The 19,220-nt window shown below is 39.5% G+C and overlaps 1 protein-coding gene across 15 annotated transcripts in view; it reads right to left on the reverse strand.

Moving 5' to 3' along the window:
* Positions 1-19,220, reverse strand: part of LOC139467906 (protein FAM13A-like) — a 95,498-nt gene that overhangs the window by 48,204 nt on the left and 28,074 nt on the right. For 7 of the 15 annotated variants that reach the window (XM_071249463.1, XM_071249451.1, XM_071249455.1 and 4 more), the window contains exons 2-3: positions 10,983-11,231; positions 10,216-10,338 (exon numbers count right to left, since the gene is read on the reverse strand). In XM_071249463.1, the coding sequence (XP_071105564.1) occupies positions 10,216-10,269 (54 nt within the window). In that variant the 5' untranslated portion in view covers positions 10,270-10,338; positions 10,983-11,231. Of the gene's footprint in view, positions 1-1,317; positions 1,487-10,215; positions 10,339-10,982; positions 11,232-19,220 lie in introns of those variants that run through there. The other 8 variants (XM_071249449.1, XM_071249464.1, XM_071249462.1 and 5 more) reach the window with 2 other exon arrangements.

Below are 19,220 nucleotides of genomic sequence, written 5' to 3' on the forward strand. Positions count from 1 at the left end.
CATAATGATATACATACACCTGTCTAAATTTAAATCACATACTTACATGTATCACACTAAACTCCTCATAAATAAACACAAACATTTACATAAAATCACAAATGATGACAGCACTTAAGACAAGAAGTCCTTCTAATCATAGAGCCTCATATAGCAGAAGCCAGGCTACGGCACCAGTGATCAGGATGGGCCATGCTTTAAATGAGACATCCTGGAAACTAGCTTAAAATAAAATTATGACAAATGAGAATTTTTCAGGAAGCTGGAATAAAATTATTAAACCTGTAGTTTGCAAGCTGGGAAATTGTCTGTGTCAGTCCAACCTCTCTCCTTGTGACTCACACTAATGATTCAGTGTGCCTGGCTCATAGGAAACACTGCTTTAAACAATTTTCATAGCAGAGATGTAAAAATATATCAGACGACTAAAATTATTGAATGTCCCAAACATCTGAGCTGAGTGTCTCAATCAGCATGAAATGATTTAAAATCTGAGAGAATCTTTTATATCTCTCCAGATGAACAGATAGAGAACCACATGGCACTTGTTAGCTTCAGGCATATGAGACTGAGTAAAATGCATTGAGATTGTTTTTCATGGCTGTGTGATATCAGTTTCTAAGGTTTCATGATGACAATCTCTATTTAATTTAATAAGATCATAAATATATCAAGTTAAACCTGTTTCAAATTACTATCTCCAGTAAGGTCTGAATGAATGTTTCTATTTGTTAAAATCTTGACCACTGAAGCATCTGGTTGTGGAACTTCAATTTAGTCTACACTGATGTTTAAATTTAACTAATCATTCAACTTCATTAAAGACTAATAAATGTACTCAAAAGTTGTTTATTTTTAATTACAGTGCAATGAGGGTAACAAATCAAATGTTAATTTCAGTTCAATGATAAATTACAACTAACCATACTCAAATATTCAGATAATGACATATTTTGAAATTAAGAGCAAGTGTAGATGTTACTGTAATACACTGTGTGAGCTATTGTGATCATATCATTCACAACATAACTTCCTATGAGATATTAAGGGGGTCATTGGGCCCTTCAGGTTTGCTCCAAAATTATTTGAATCTAAGGACACCCGAAATCTTTACCTTTTAACAGTAAGACTATAACAACCCCTTGAATTTTTGTGACCGTTTTTCTCAAAAATGCATTACAAAAATAACATGAGAGACACAAATAGTTCTTAAAAATTATCAAACTCAATTTTTTGTCTTAATATTTTACAACATGACTACAAAGACAAGGAATCTGATGAAATACAACTTACAGCCATGTTCTAATGAAAACTAACCTCTCCTCGTCTCCATCCCTCCTCGATCACCACATCAGCGACAGACATACACATATCTCCCAATCTATCTCCTTCATCTGCTACCGGACGTGTATCCATCATAATTCTAACAACAGCATCATCAACAGCATCCAGTTAACAACTGAAACATCCTGCTGTACAACATACCCAGCTCCGGTCATGGCGAGCATCATACCATTGCGTATCCTGATGACCTGACATACCCATCCCGGGACTGTCCGAGGAGACGAGATGCAGACAGGCATGCATGTACTACCTGCTGATGTCAGTGAAAGGACCACTGCTATCTAGCTATCTAGAGCACGTCATTCATAACAACTGCAAGTTGGATATATCTGCACACAATAGGGAAAGTAGTCAGCTCACGATACATACACAATTACCCTATTACAACCAATTCACTGATACAATAGGACTTCTATTGCCAGAAGCTTTTATCTTAAATGTCTTAAACAGAAATATGCATCGTTATCACAAAGGTTTAATGACTGATGTTTTTGCAGCGACCTAATAAACAAAAGTTTTTTCAACACTCATGTCTGTTTTAACGACTTTGTCAGGCCACTTTCCCCCCATATTAATAAATGAAGATACCTTATATTTAGTAACTGTATAAATCATATTTCATAACGGAAGGCAGTGTTTAACAGAAAATATGCTCATTTAAAATATCTTGTTTGTTACAGTTTTTATTTCAAGTAACGTCAATAAATTCCAACATGCTTTTGTTCTTGTTTTGGGGGTGGGGATGTATAAATTTCATATGTTAGGTTTCTGATCAAGACAATCAATAAAAGAAGAAAACAGGTGTATCTTGTCAAAGAAAACAAAACATCTTATTTCCTACATATGCACTTGAATCACACTGTGTTCATTTGAAAGTATGTCTTTGACCCTTAACTAAGTAGTCCTTTCGTTAACTTTTAACCTGCGAACACAAGAACACACATAACATCTTAATTCTAACATTTCATATGAACATATTTCACCATCCCACGCTGTTGATCTGTCTATTGTGAATGTGATCTTTAGTCCCCAAAGACGCAACCTGGTCTAAGAAAGCAGCACAAGGAGAAGTAGAGAAAAGCTTCTTCTGTGGTCAGCCTTCCGGATGCAATACGGATGTAGTCACTCCAAACTACTCAAGCTTAGACTGAGCTTTTGGAAGTAGATGACCAACAACTCGTCAGCTGTCAACCTCGTGCGTGGGCGTGATGGCACTTGTCATAAATGACATGACATCAATGGCAATTACAGTTGAACTTTGGTAAGAGGAACAGATTAGTTTTGATCAGAATCATTAGTGTAAACAGTTATCTGCCGATGCTACCAGGTCTGAGAAGAACCACATCCCTTCACTTGACATGGGAGGAGAAACTACACTCAGGCCAAATTGAAGTCAGGCATTTTAAAAAACACTTACAAATCAGAACAATGTGAATACAAAATTACTGTATTTCCTCTATTACTATCCAAGGCCCTTCTTTAATTTCCGGTCACTTGTAGATTTGGCCCATAGTGGAGACCAGCTTTTATAGAAGGCCTGCTTTTATTAGAGCCTCTGTCCATATTAAAGGTCTACTTTCTTGGTGGGTTTTTTTTTAAACCTTGATATAATGGCCTTGACCTTTGACTTTTCATCAGTGCCAAAACAAATCCCCAGGACCAATTGAAAGATGTCCATGGAAGTGAGTGAGTGAGTGAGTGAGTGAGTGAGTGAGTGAGTGAGTGAGTGAGTGAGTGAGTGAGTGAGTGAGTGAGTGAGTGTGGTTTTAAAGCCGCTTTTAACATTATTCCAGTTATATCACGTCGTGTCAGCTTCATGTGGGAGGAAAGCCCGAAGTACTGCAGGTGCCAGACATTAAACACTTTGGCGAAACCCACAAGTACGGGTATGGCGCTGACAAACCTAGAAATATACTAGTAATCGGGGCGAACGGGGATTCAACTCCAAAATCATAGGTTTCTGGCATGTCCAAGGGACTAACTCTTCACAGCGAATGGCAGCACCTTAGGCAACTGGGACACCCGTGCCCCCCAGATCCTTTGAAGACTAACCTCTGATGTCAATAATGTTTTTGTAGTAGTCAATCAAAAACTCACTGGCGGTGGTGGAGGCAGTCTGTCAAATCCCAACAAAAACTTAATGTGAGTCCAGTTTCATGGAGCTGCTGATAAGGTGTGACAAGATTCAGTGACTCCATTTCACAGAAGGTACTACTAATCACAACAAATAAGTGGTGGGACCAAACACCGATGCATCAGCTGATTGCGATTTTTTACTTCTCGATACAAGTATCGATCACAGTCGCACATAAAGTAAAAAGTATCGATTCATATCTTATATGTTTTCTTGAATAAATGTTACACCAAACACTTATTACTAGTGAAAATGAGTAGTGAAAACGCAAATATTTTCATCCATTGCACCATACCTGACACTGCCAACTGTTTATCATTAGTGTGCCAGGTATTTGGCAATCCTGTCTATAAAAAAGATTGCTTACACAACACAGAGAAGCGCACATGCAAGTATCGGATTGTGAGCTAAGTATCGTGATACGTATCGAATCGCACAGTTGGTATATCGTCCCATCCCTACAACATCTAGACCTGCACTGGAAATTGGCACCAGCACTAGCTCAAGCCCAGTCACTTCTTTAGGAAAGGTCCATCAAAAGGGATGAGCACTGCCAGTTTCAACAGCACTTGTTATATTTTGTGAAACACAGCGACTCTAATAGATGTGTAGATGAGTAATTATTTTTTTCTAACTGTAAACACCTTCAAGATGAGATTCCACTACCTGATCAAGATTGTTTGTTGATGCAGTTTGGTTGTACTTCAGCCAAGCTATAACCAAACTGTAGATGTGATTCCCAGTCTCGAGTACTACCACTGTACAAGGCAAAGAAAACTAGAGTGTCCATGCCTCACTTACTTTTCATGGGTTTTACAGCCTCACTATTACAAAGATGGACCAGTGCCAACTCCTTGTTATTGCATGGACAACACATATTAATGACTTCAAAATATCTGCTTAGACTCAGGCCCTCCTATCTATTTGAATAAAAAGCGTTGAATGAGTTTAAAATGAAGGCATATTGGTAGCAAACCTACCGCATTGGAACCAAATGTATTTATTATGTGAACGAAAAGAAACACTATCAGATCTGACAGCGGTTGTTAGAGGAATATGTGCACAGCTGCAATGGGAAGCTCGGTCAAATGCAGCGGAATAACTTTGGCTGTATCTGTCAAAAGCCGATCATAGTTAAATGACAACGCCTTTTCCGGAAAAACAGCGTGCTGGAAATGGCTGCGATAAACAACTAAGCGACACGCGAAGGAATTTCTTTAGGTTAGAACAACTCAAAATTTTGACTATAAAACATAAAATCCATTGCATTGAGCAAGTATTCAAATGCATCAGCATTTGTTTTGTTAAGTGGGAGGCGTGAATTCTGGTATCAGTTACTGCAAATAAATGGGCAGTAGTCAGGTATGGTCCCCGAACACGCTGAAAGATGTCCGACATCTCGCCCATCTGCCAATCAGTTGCCCACAATCTTGGTAACTTAGTGGTAGCCAAAACACAAACATTGGGATCTGGCAATGGTATATGTTAATAAAATACATATAAATTAATATTATTGTTTAAGTGCCATTCAGCCACAAACAAATTCCTTACTGTTGATATTTACTGAGAGAATTTTTTATCAGCCCTGTTATTACATATCAACAATTATAGGGCAAATACAAGATCTAGCAGTAAAACGTTAACAGCAAATGAAATTATGGGCGAAGTAATTTCTCTAGCTCTATGACTCATAAGTTTTCCATTTGACTCCCATCAATATACATCGATAATGCATACAAAATACATTTTTGATGAAAATGAATAATCTGTATCGAAGGGGAATTATACTTTACATTCAATGTGCATTAACTTCTTAATAAGAATTACATTCTCTGGAAACAAGCACTGATTAAAACACTTTCCCGTTTCTCTCCACTCCTGTCAGCCATGTTTCAAATGCTGTGGCAACAGTAAGTGTTATTGTTGTTCAGCATAATGCGAAATTTAAGGGATATGACCAAATGTGTTTGTTTGCCGATGCTAAAATGGAACTCCTTAATACCAGCCTAGTTCGGAAAGCCAAAGGGTGGAAACTGGACTTTTATTGTCAGTTAACTCCCTTGCCTTGGGAAGATGTGTAGCTATACACATGATATTGCTTACATTAATTCCAATAATGATTCTTTTCAATCAAACAGATAGGCAGGCCTGAGACTGCTGCAGTGCAGCCTGCCCTTCATCATGTTGACAATGTATCAGTCGTAGACGCACAAACTTATGTTCCAGTCAAGGTTACTTAATTATCTGTTGATGCCAATGAATGTTTGTGTAAGTGACAGCCAATTTTGAGAAAATCAAAATGCCGGACATAAAAACACAAAACAATGAGGTCAAGGTTTTCCTATGTAAAACAAAATATTTTTTTATCAACTAATACACATATTTATACTCTTTACATATCATAATGATGCACATTGCCATCAATGCCTACAAAATTACCTTTGAAGTTGTTATAGTAGCCATTGTGACTCTACAATTCTGGTATTGCTTGCCAAACTTTTCAACTAAGTCAGAAGCTTCAAGAAATATGTACTGGTACTGCTAGCACAGAAAGTCCCCCGTAAGATCGCACAACTCACCGTTATTAACAGCAACCACGGTCAGAATACCGCTATTGACGCCTTGAAACAAACTTTAGGTGACAGAGAATGGATACATATATCATAAATGACATACTTTGACTCGTTAAAAGTCATATTTGTTTTTGTTTGACAGTTCTATGTCAACATGAAATTCTCGCGAGCCTGAGCTTGAGCCTTGACGGTGACTGGTCAGACTGGTTCCATGTAAAAAATAATACCCGGGAATAGCGATCAGCATATACCTATACTACTTCCCTAGATATAAAACAATGCCTAGCAGAACAATAAATACTATTTAATCAGTAAATAAACAAGTCTGGTGATTTTTTATCTCAAATTTCGAATTTGTACTGACGAAGTTTCTCATCACCCATTCGTTTGCCAGACTTCGCTGAAAGGGTACGGTGTAATTTTTTTTCTGCGCATAATATTCAAATTTCTTTTTTTCCAAAATATTAAACCCGCTAGAGGGGGGTGCGCATTATACATGGGTGCGCACTATACTCAAGAAAATACGGTAGTTCCTTAGGCCAGACTTTTATTAAAATTTGCTTTACAGACATTGTCAGCTGCTGCAGAAGGAATGCCAACGTCATGCAGGTATTTGACATTTACCTGCTTTCCTGAAACCCACAAGCATGGGTCATGGTGGGGCTGATGATGCAAGGATCATACTCAAGCCATATCTTATCACGGATCTGAACCCACAATCAATGGCTTCCTGCATCGAAAGGGGAGGCAACTCTACATTGTCAACATGGCCATACATGTCCTCTTGTCTTCAGTGAGGGAATGAGTGGATGAATGCAAGGGCTGTATATTGGCAAAAATTGTATTGCAATATATTGTTAAACATGTATCTGTATTGTGCTACGTATTGAAATGTACCGTATTACGATACGTATTGCAATATATTGGAAGCCAAAGTGTTTGAAAGTGATTGGCCTGATTGTACCTGCAGATTCATTTGCTACATACAAAAGTGAATATTATGATTTCAAACACAGTATGGTCAGTCACCCCCATTTTGTAGTCATGGACACAGGGGAGATAGCATCATGAGAGCTAAATCACTTCTGCATTTCCCCAGTTTTAACAATCAATTTCAGGCGGAAACATCATTTGTCAATGAATTTCTGTGCATATTTTAGGTTAAACGATATAAATAATAATGAAACTTGTTTTACCCAATATAAAGGAACACAGACAATATATTGCAATATGTATAGTTTGAAAAGTGAACTGCAGTCCTACTGTCTGTACCAACAAGTCTTCTACCCTCTCTACCCCTGAGACAGTAATGGAGTCTTCTACCCTCTCTGCCCTCTGAAACAAGTAGTCTACCTTCCTTGCCCTCTGTGACAACAAGTCTTCCACCCTCTCTGACCTCTGAGACAGTAATGGAGTCTTCTACCCTCTCTGCCCTCTGAAACAAGAAGTCTACCTTCCTTGCCCTCTGTGACAAGAAGTCTTCTACCCTCCCTGCCCCATGAGACAAGTCTTCTTCCCTGCCTACCCTCTGTGACAACAAGTCTTCTACCCTCCCTGCCCCATGAGACAAGTCTTCTTCCCTGCCTACCCTCTGGGACAACAAGTCTTCTACCCTCCCTGCCCCATGAGACAAGTCTTCTTCCCTACCTACCCTCTGAGACAACAAGTCTTCTACCCTCCCTGTCCTCTGAAACAAGTCTTCACCCCTCCCTGTCCTCTGAAACAAGTCTTCTACCCTCCCTGCCCCCTGAGACAACAAGTCTTCTACCCTCCCTGCCCTCTGGGACAACAAGTTCTACCCTCCCTGCCCTCTGAGACAAGTCTTCTTCCCTGTCTAGCCTCTGGAACAACAAGTCTTCTACCCTCCCTGCCCTCTGAGACAAGTCTTCTTCCCTGCCTACCCTCTGGGACAACAAGTCTTCTACCCTCCCTGCCCTCTGTCTTCTACCTTTCCTTACAGCAATGGTGACTCTCTCTATCCCTATTATTTGAAATAACAATGACTTTAGCTATCCCCATCATCTGTGAAATCAAAAGTCGACTTCCCCTATGTACCATCTGAGCCCTAATCTGTGAAATCTGCAGGCACAACACGTAGGACTTGTCCCAATCACTCGTCACCACCTTCAGAATCCTCCAGTAAATGAGCTGCTGACCTATTCCTTACCATACTTACAAGGTGATTAAATGCAAGGCAAGGAAATTACATTGATTTTTCTCAATATGCTTACACTAAGCCCCTGTGAGCCTTATGTGGCACGACTCACATTACTCAAGTCTGAAAGTGAGGCTGGCCGACAAGAAGAAGTCTGGAGCTGCAAGCTCTGGCTGGACAATCGGACAAAACATGATACCAAACTAAATGTATATATGCAAGTATTAACACTCTCCTCGGCAGGTCAGGTTTTCAGTTCGCTCAAGCTTTCTTCATTTCTTATGAGAAAATGACCTTATTTCTGTTGACAAAATTTTTTTGCATGAGTCCATTGAATTTATTCTCATAAGACAAGATCAATTCTTAATTTCACAAAATACAGATTATCTATACCAATTATATATTACAAGATGCAGGAAACAAAAATAAAATTCAGCTACACAAAGTTACTGGAAATTAGAAACTGAGAACTTAGGAGCATAGCATATCATAATACAAATTTATTTCAACTGATAATAAGGGAACCTTATTGTTTCTTTAAAGCTCTCATAATAAAGTTCAAACACAAAAATATTAAAATTTGAAAACCCTTCAAAAAATATGTTCCTCTCTGTTTTTGTTGCTCTTATGTTAAACTGCTACCTCTTCTTCCGGTCAAATACAGTTGGGAATATGTATATGCACATATATACATACAGCTAGAGGTGCATTACTACCTACCAATGAAACACTACTCTGGAATTTTCATTTCACAGAAAATGGTACCCTCCAGATTACAAGGGACGTACTGTCTTTACAGTAAAACTGTGTGGCAAATAAGACTGGTATAGATCTGGCCCCAAAATAAAGAAAGTCACGACAATAATAAATACCAAAGTCACTTTCGAACAAAAGTTTCAAATTGCGCAGCTTCCGAGCGTGTACTTGCAGGAAAGCGTTTATTTACACGAGGTAAAGATGAAGAAATCAACGCAGTATTATAGTTCATAGCTGTCAACACGGCAGAAACCTTCCAAGTATTAACAAGTTAATGCAGTTTATAAAACATGAGGCTAGGGCAAATGACTGACAACTTTCTTGATTAGGGAGATTTGGCTGAATATAAGCTGTTCCAAGTACTTTTAATCTAAATGAATTAGCCCAATACTCATTACACTGCTTAGCAATCAATGGATTCCCAGGTCCATAACAAAAAGCAGTTAACTGCAGCGCAGGAGGAGCAGTGTGAACTATTATTGTGAAACTAATATTCAAAGTATATGATGGCAGCCTGAAAATAATCAAGTCTGGTCCAGACAACCCAGTGATCAATATTGTCCACAATGATCCACGCCTTCAGAATACAAGGAAACGCAAGCAAGCAACCAAGTCGGCGAGTCTGACCACTCGATCCTGTTACCAATTTTTATTATAATTATATTATACATTTCTATACCTTACTTATCCAGGTACTAGGATTTGCTCAAATGCAGTTTATTTGTTCCCGACCAGTGGATATGTTTGCCTTCCAGATGTCATTCTCAAATCCCTGGGGAGTATACAACCCAAGCTACCAACGGGCGCCAGAGGGTTTTAACATCCACCTGGGTGAACAGAGGCACATTGAACTACCATATCTTCTTGAGTATAGTGCACACTTTGTTTTAAAAAAACAACACAGCAGTGTAGAAGGGGGTGCATTAAACACGCCATAATGAGATTTGAAGTTTTTTTCCCCCAATGCAAAGACATTACCCTGAGCATGTAACACTGGAAATACCATGTCAACAAATCCGTACTGGAGTATACAATGTAATCTTGTAATTACACTGTCCGGTTATAAAAGTGTTCATTGCATATCTGGACTTATGTTTGTAACCTATTTGATTAATTTTATTCAAAATTCCTTTTAATATTGTTTAAATTTATTTGGGTAAGTCACTTGCCCAGGGTGAATTCAACCTGTGTGCAAATAAGTGTGACATCTTTCAACAATCCTCAAACATGCCAAGTAAACATATTTTACTTACATTGTATTCAGCCATATTGACAGTTGGAGGTCCTGGTACAGAGGTATACTTCATTTCCTAGATAGAGCTACACACACACTCGGCACACAGACACCCTCATCAAGCAACTCAGAGGGGCCACACCTGCAACAAGATGAAGCAATGCTTCAGTTTCACACTTTTGCCTCCCAAATCCAGTGATGCAACTCGGTACATAATTGTCACATCTCCGAATTGGGTCAGCATGGTCAGTGTCAGACATGTAAAATTTTGAATTTAACAGAAAAGAAATGAAATGACACCAAACAAATCGACCACTTGTTATCTTAAGACAAACATTTCTATATTATTCATCAAATTATTTCCATCCAAAATATACATTGATAACCAAAATACAGGATAATGGCAATGATGTAACAGAGGTAGATCTATGGTATTCACAGGAACTAAACCATTTCAAATACCACTTCATAATACCATATTCAGCACTGATGGTCTAACAGCTGACATAATGGATTGGGTGGACAGACTTGGTTCACGGCGTGTTGTCGTAACCACTATGCGGCACGTTGCTCACAACATCAATCAAAGGTTTGTTTGTCTTGACTGGATTGTTTCCATGCCATGTTATACAGCTGGAATATTAACAAGTGCAGCGCTCAAAACATCAAACAAACAATATGAATCACTGGTGTGTATGGTCTTGAGTGGATGTTTACAGGACGCGTTATTTAACCGAGTGCAGCGTTAAACAACAAACAACCAAGGCGACAAACATCATGACTCACTTCTTTCTGCAATCTGTCTACGGCTGCTTGAGGCACCTACACGAGAGTATAGCCAGCCCCAACATTCAGTCCCACTCACACCCTGGCTGCTCCACCGACCATGGACAGGTAGTGGCCACCACAGGAGATGACCACGAGAGTGGTCACCAGTGAAGATGATGGCGAGGATGGTGAGGAGGGTGACCAAGGGATGCCAGATACAGCTGCTCAGCACGCTGGCAACAGGCAGTCAGGATGAACACTTGGACTCTGAAACAAGAAACAGTAATTGGTTTGAATGTTCATTGATAAGGAAAAGAACTTTGATCATAGAGTGTAAAATGAAACCCTGGCATATTATCAATAAGGATGATGATTTATATTCACCGACAAAAACATTAACGATGTAAAATAGTTGCTGATGGATTACGGCCATCTTGAAACCAAGCTCTGGAACTGAACCGTGTAGACATTTTCATCAAAAACTCAAAATCAAATAAGATATTGATCACACATAAAACAATTTCTTTCCAGTCAAAACTGTAAACCCCTGATACTGACATTTCATTCATGTAGTCGGGGCACACATTAAAACTTTGGCAGAAAATATATTACTTAGAGTTCTTGGTCATCTCCTTCAGACCAATGTTATATCTTATCTACATTCTAATCAAGTCCATGTGTATTTGATGCATTTGAGGTTGCAACTTCACCAGGACTGGACTTGGCAATCCAATGGTGTGCACTAGCTGTCTCAAGTACCATGATGCATACCAAACTGGAGCCACCAAATGTGAGACATTTTTATGGCCTTTCATGGGGTCTTATCAAGGCAATAACTACTTTCAACACTAACAGTAAGTACCCTCATTTATTAAGATAATCTTACTTTGTCTAATTTCAGAAAAGCTCAATTTGTACATTGAAATAAACATTCAACATATTATATAAGTCCACACACCAATGTTACAATATTATATATTGATAGGGTTACAGACAAATCGATTGTCAAATGTCATTATTTGAGAACAAAATGATTGTAATATATCTATTTTACTGCATGGATAACCATTTTAGACTTTTCACATTTTGTTTTCCCCAGTCGTATCATACCAAAAGACATCAAAAAATGGTACTTGTTGTTACCCTGGCTGCCCTCGATATCAAGGGGATAAAACAAGGATTTGTCGGCTAGGAGTTTCTAGTGGGTCTGATTAGGGTATCAATGTTAAACTGGTATGCAGCTCAGCACAATAAAACTAGCATTAGTCCAGTGACACACAGACACACAAACACACATAGACATACACATACACAAACACACACACACACACATATCGCTATATATTCAAGTGGAATAATCTTGAACACGACGTTTCCATTTCACCTCACCTAATATTAGGGCAAACCCACATCAAGTGGATTCAAGCACAGCTATGGGACACAACTCTGTAGAGCTAATTGCAGCAACTTGGACCAGCCTGTGACCAAGTTCCTGTTGACCATCCACCCAAGTATTTACAGATATAATGATCGATCCAACTATCAATGCAGCACAACTATTTGATGCTGACCCAATGACAATACACAGGTGACAAATTCAAACATCAATAGGTGACAATATTTGTTGCACTCAGCTCTATGACAACTATCGGTAATAATAGAGAGAGTCTGTACCAGACAATCCAGTCACATTATGAGCATCGACCTATGCAATTCAGATATGATGACATGCAAGTCAACGAGCCTGACCTACCGATCCCGCTAGTTTGACTCTTACGCAGAATGAGGACCATTTCTAAATGAGATCTTCATACTGTGTTAGTATTTTAACCAACAGTAAGACATTATCTGTGTTAGACTAGTTTCAATAGAGGGGAAAAAAAGAGAAAAATACCAATTATTCACAACTCTAGCAAGCATATAAAATCTTTTTCCTCTAACTAAACATTTTTATTTACCCTACACAACCTCCTAATACTAGAACATGTATATACATATGTAGCTGGAAATAGGCACTGTGGAAAAAATACATGAATACATCCTTTCTCATTTTACTGTTATAGTCAGACAAGTGCAAGAGTGTTACAATAGCGTTTATACCATGCAAAAGTGACAATTTTTCCAGCTGTCATCCTCAAGCAGGTGGGAGGTACAGGACACCACTTGTGACCCTGAATGGGGTGTTAACACACAAACATAGCAATCCCTCTAGGCCGTGAGCCACTATAATGAAAGACTGACACCTGGCAAATGGCAAAATGTTTAAATGCAAAGGTTGATCTGATTAAATGACATATTATCCTTTGGCAGCAATGATAATCAATGAACTATCAGCCAGGTCAGTGCAAACATCATTACACATGATGGAGAACAATTTCTTTCGACTTTCAGAATTAACAATTTTTCCCAAAGCTCCTCAACTCTTTAAATTGCCATAACCAGAATCAATTAGTGTGCACCATGCCTGAGGATATCATGTCTGAGCCTGGAGCGAATAAGAGAGCATCATCGTGGTGCCATCTTCACAGACAGCCCCCCCCGAGCAATGGCCAAGCATGACTGGTGTTTACTGCACACAAGTGGCATCAACGTCATAATTCTCCATCACAGGATATCACCTTCATTCACTACTCGATGAAATCACGACAGCTGGACATCGCATTCTACATTTTCAGCGTTTGAAACAAGAAATTATGGATAAAATTCATAACCCTAATGTTACAAAAAAAGTTTGGAGGGTCCCTACCCAACAGCAGAATCTTTTACAATTTCCAACACAATTTTGAATTACCTTCTTTAGGACAACTTGTGAGTTGAGGCTTACAAAGCTTTTGTTTGTTGTTTAGCACCGCACTCAGCAATATTCCAGCTATATGACGATGGTCTGTAAATAATTGAGTCTGGACCAGACAATCCAGATATTGACAACATGAGCATCAATCCATGGGATCGATGACATGCATCAACCAAGTCTGCGAGCCTCAGACCACCTGATCCTTTACGACAAGCATAGTCGCCGTTTACGGCAAGCATGGGTTGCTGAAGACCTATTCTACCCCGGATCTTCATGGGCAGGCTTACAAAGCAAATTTCATTCTTTCCCTATGCTATCTATAAACAACAGAAACGATAATCTCACTGACTATCTGCTCTAATACCACCCAAATCATACATGGATCTTAAACAATATAAGAATGAACACTAACCCCTGGCCGATGGCAAGTATATAGAGGTTATCACACGAGTGTGTTTGGGGATGGTAAATATCCTGCATTAGGAATAAACATTTTATTTAGCGAGCCTTGGCGAGCTAAATACATAGGGTTTAATATTTATTACGTCACAGGGTAAGTGGTGTGTCAGTCGGACAGTGACAGTAGGCAATATAGTTCCAACTGAAATATGTTTCTTATACAGTGGCGAAGCAACATATACGCAAAACAACAATTGTTTTTAATTGCCTTTCGCGGCAATCCATCGGTCTGCCCGCTAGAGTAACTGCCCTTTGTCAAAGGGAAGCTACTCTAAACCTAGTCTACGAGACGTCACGGCCACAGTCAGACGTTGTTGACAGTCGGTCTGTCCTGTCATAACGTTAAGCAGTGTAGTCAGATGTACACACAGCGACAAAACAAAACAAGGTAACAATTCAAACATATTTCGGCCAAATCCAACTATTTTAATTTGTGGAGAAGGTCTCGATCAAGCCGCAGAGGTCTACAAGCACAGATATGGCTACTGATCCCGCTTGGCTAGGCCTCGTGCCCTCGCAAAATTGTTTCTCCAAAGTTGCCAAAACTTATAAAATGCCTTCGCTACGTCACAGTTAGACACTGATTTTCAGTATATTAGACTGTTCTTCTAATAATGATAGCAATTATCCCTGTGGTTTACACAGATTCTCGATGGTTAATTCTGACTCGATCGCCTAATGACAAGGGCGACGCCATGTTTGTTTATAAACAGTGAAAGTAGTCCCTACTTGACCTTTGATATTTGCATCTCTATCCGCATATGACCCCAACGGATATCGTTTTTATACATTGGCTTTATCCTGCCGAGAAACCTACCCATTATATGATAAATCAAGTTATTAAAGGCATAGTGACATTTAGATTGTTCATATCTAAGAAGACCACCTAGAGGTCTAGAGGTAAAGCCTCCGCCCGGAGAGCGGAAGGTCCGGGGTTCTATCCCCGGCCGTGTCATACCAGAAGACGTTAAAAGATGGTACTTGTTGTTACCCTGTCTGACGCTTGGCATTAAGGGGCTAAAAGAAGGACTGGTCGGCTCGGAGTCAGTTTCCTGTGTCTGAGTGGGGTATTCATGTTAAACTGCGGCATGGTATCTCAGTGGGCTAGCACTATAAATTGGCATCAGTCCGGACTAGTACAAGCAGCCACACACACACACGTGCATGCATGTCGCTATATAAGTGCATTAATCTTGGACGCGACGTTAAACCCAATTTCACCTCACCAAACCTCATATCTAAGAAAACTTGTTTTCCCTAATCCTAAAATCCTTTCCTGACACAAATTGACCAGGAAACTAGCTAGTTCCTATTCCAACAGGAAATGTTTCCTAGAAATAGTTCTCTGAAGAACTAGAGTAGCTAAGATAGCAGTGTTCTTGTCCAGATCTGTGATGTACGGCACACATAGCCTTTCTCCTGAGATCATTCTGTGATGTCAGCTAAGTTGGGGACCTATGATCTTCCTTGCTACAGGAGCCCTGAAGAGTTGACACTGACAAGAAAATAAGGCAACTCCTACAATCATTGCCAGTGTCTCATTTGATGCAAGTATATAATTCTTCTGTATGTGGGTGTTCATTTGGCTTGTGATATTTGGAAAAGACGTCAGCAATTTATGGATAGAAGCTCAGCTTAACATGTGTCCTCATACAACCTGTACACACGTCAAGTAAACTTAATATATCATTCACTCAGCTGCACTTACAACAACTATTAAAATTCTAATTTGACAAGCAATATATTTGCTGAGGAATCTTAAGAGGTAACCTCAGATTTTAAAGGCCTATTACACACGACCTACAAGGTGGGGGAACCCTTCACTACACGACCTACAAGGTGGGGGAACCCTTCACTACATGACCTACAAGGTGGGGGAACCCTTCACTAAATGACCTACAAGGTGGGGGAACCCTTCACTACACGACCTACAAGGTGGGGGAACCCTTCACTACACGACCTACAAGGTGGGGGAACCCTTCACTACAAGACCTACAAGGTAGGGGAAACCCTTCACTACATGACCTACAAGGTAGGAGAAACCCTTCACTAAAAGACCTACAAGGTAGGTGAAACCCTTCACTACAAGACCAAAAAGGTAGAGAAAACCCTTCACTACAAGACCTACAAGGTAGGTGAAGCCCTTCACTACAAGACCTACAAGGTAGGGGAAACCCTTCACTACAAGACCAACAAGGTAGAGAAATTACCTTCACTACAAGACCTACAAGGTATGGGAAACCCTCCACTACAAGACCTACAAGGTAGGGGAAACCCTTCACTACATGACCTACAAGGTAGGGGAAACCCTTCACTACATGACCTACAAGGTATGGGAAACCCTCCACTACAAGACCTACAAGGTAGGGGAAACCCTTCACTACAAGACCTACAAGGTAGGGGAAACCCTTCACTACATGACCTACAAAGTAGGAGAAACCCTTCACTAAAAGACCTACAAGGTAGGTGAAACCCTTCACTACAAGACCAAAAAGGTAGAGAAAACCCTTCACTACAAGACCTACAAGGTAGGTGAAGCCCTTCACTACAAGACCTAGAAGGTAGGGGAAACCCTTCACTACAAGACCTACAAGGTATGGGAAACCTTTCACTACAAGACCTACAAGGTAGGGGAAACCCTTCACGACATGACCTACAAGGTAGTGAAAACCCTTCACTTATACGACCTTCAAAACAAGGGAAACTCTCCAGTACAGGACATACAAGGCAAGAGACACCAGGAGACTGAACAGCACATGGCCTACAAGTTAAAGGAAACCTTATTCCTCTTCCCAAAGAACAGCAGCTGGGAGTATTTCATCGTATACTCCAAAGCGTATTTCAAAATTCTGTTCTCCTTCATGGCTACACAAAACACTGGAACATAAGTACTTACTCTACATTCATCAATCATGCAAGGTTGAGCAAGAAACTATTTTGTGTCATTATAAAGGAAAAACAATTATTTCCAGTAAGCACTGGATCACTGCCTTCATCCTCTTAGCCTAACTGAAGAGAGAAGAGCTTCTCATGCAACGCTGAACAATGACAGCCATGCATTTACAGAAACATTCCGCCTCAAAGCAGACCAATTACTGTGATATCTCAGTAATGTGTAAAGAATATTACAACTAACCTAAAAAACAAGACATCTTGCTATCAGTGGGGGCAAAGGCTCGTTAATTAAGAAGGCACTTCTTGTATTTGCCTCTTTGTTCAGACAACATTAAAATCAACACTGTCCTCCCACTCTATGTTAGAGAGGAGGCCCAAGACTTTTTAGGCTGAAGAAATCAATACAGCAAACATCAAATCCTTTGTGTAAATTTTCTTAATGGGATTAAAAAGCCTTTCAGTTGTTAGCAATGCTTTTTTTTGTGGACAAGATCACTTTCTAAGAAAAAAAGAGTTGATAGAAAGAATAAATATCCCAAATTGATCTGTGGCGACAACAATTTTGATGGTGCAGAGTTCTATGTTCTCTCGGCGCAATAAGAAACGCTCTGTGATGAAATGTATAAGAGAGGAACAAAAAGCAGAGAGACAGTTAGGTGTTATGCTAAGCAGGCTTAAAAATATGCTGAACTGGCAAAGAAGGGCTTCATTTAATTGACATTTTAGCAGCGAACCCATTTCTTAGGCAAAATGAGCAAATGTTCTTACCAATAGACTAGCCAAATGGTGCCCAAAAGCTTAGCAGATAATTCCCCAATTTCCCAAATGTATCTGGTGTTTATATTAGCAATTGTGAGCTGTGACGTCTCATGACGTCAGCTGAAGTATGTTAAAGACAAGTACTTACATCAGCTGCTTCTGATTAAGTTAACTTGGTTGAGAACATCAGAAACTCCTTCTGTTAATCAAGTTAAAAGTTCTTGCAATTAGTGCTTCCTACCCTACTAATCCAGTACCTCCCTCACAACCTGGAATATTGCACATCAGCTGACCTGCTGCCACCAATCTGCTTTTGTCCTTACAGAAGCTCACACTACCTTGCTCTTCATAGCTAAATGTTCAGTACCCCTCCAAATAGACATATGACAAAGACATATGATAAAGTGTGAGTGGATTTTACAGTCATGTTGTTACACTGTCACATTAGTCACCAGTATGAAGTGTAAGTCAAGTGGATTTTACAGTCATGTTGTTACACTGTCACATTAGTCACTAGTATGAAGCGTTAGTCTAGTGGATTTTACAGTCATGTTGTTACACTGTAACATTAGTCACTAGTATGAAGCGTAAGTCTAGTGGATTTTACAGTCATGTTGTTACACTGTAACATTAGTCACTAGTATGAAGCGTAAGTCTAGTGGATTTTACAGTCATGTTGTTACACTGTAACATTAGTCACTGGTATGAAGCATAAGTCTAGTGGATTTTACAGTCATGTTGTTACACTGTAACATTAGTCACTAGTATGAGTGAGTGAGTAAGTGAGGTTTTATGCCGCTTTTAGCAATATTCCAGCAATATCATGGCGGGGGACACCACAAATGCGCTTCACACATTGTACCCATGTCGGGAATCGAACCCGGGTCTTCAGCGTGACGAGCGAACGCTTTAACCACTAGCCTACCCGACCGCCCCTCACTAGTATGAAGCGTAAGTCAAGTGGATTTTACAGTCATGTTGTTACACTGTAACTTTAACCACTTGTCCGAAGCGTAAGTCAATTGGATTTTACAGTCATATTGTTAGGCGACATTTTTTTTATTTCTTGGTTTATGGATATCAAACTCATTTCAAAAATGACGTAGGCCAATTTTTTTTTAAAAAAGAAAAAAGAAACCCACTGAGATTTTTTTTACTTGCATTTTGTCCTAAAAAGTTAGGTAGGTATAAAAGAAATATTCTGGAGTAACAAAATTAAAACAACTCAATTTTTCAAGAACATTTTATCATATCCCTGGCACTCAGCTTGTGCACAAATGGCAATATAACAATATTCATGTCATGGGCGGAAATGCATGAAAGACACTGCTATTTTGGCAGCATGAACG

This window comes from Haliotis cracherodii, unplaced genomic scaffold (assembly GCF_022045235.1).
Source record: "Haliotis cracherodii isolate W230 unplaced genomic scaffold, xgHalCrac1.p SCAF_2, whole genome shotgun sequence".
NCBI classification, from domain to species: domain Eukaryota; kingdom Metazoa; phylum Mollusca; class Gastropoda; order Lepetellida; family Haliotidae; genus Haliotis; species Haliotis cracherodii.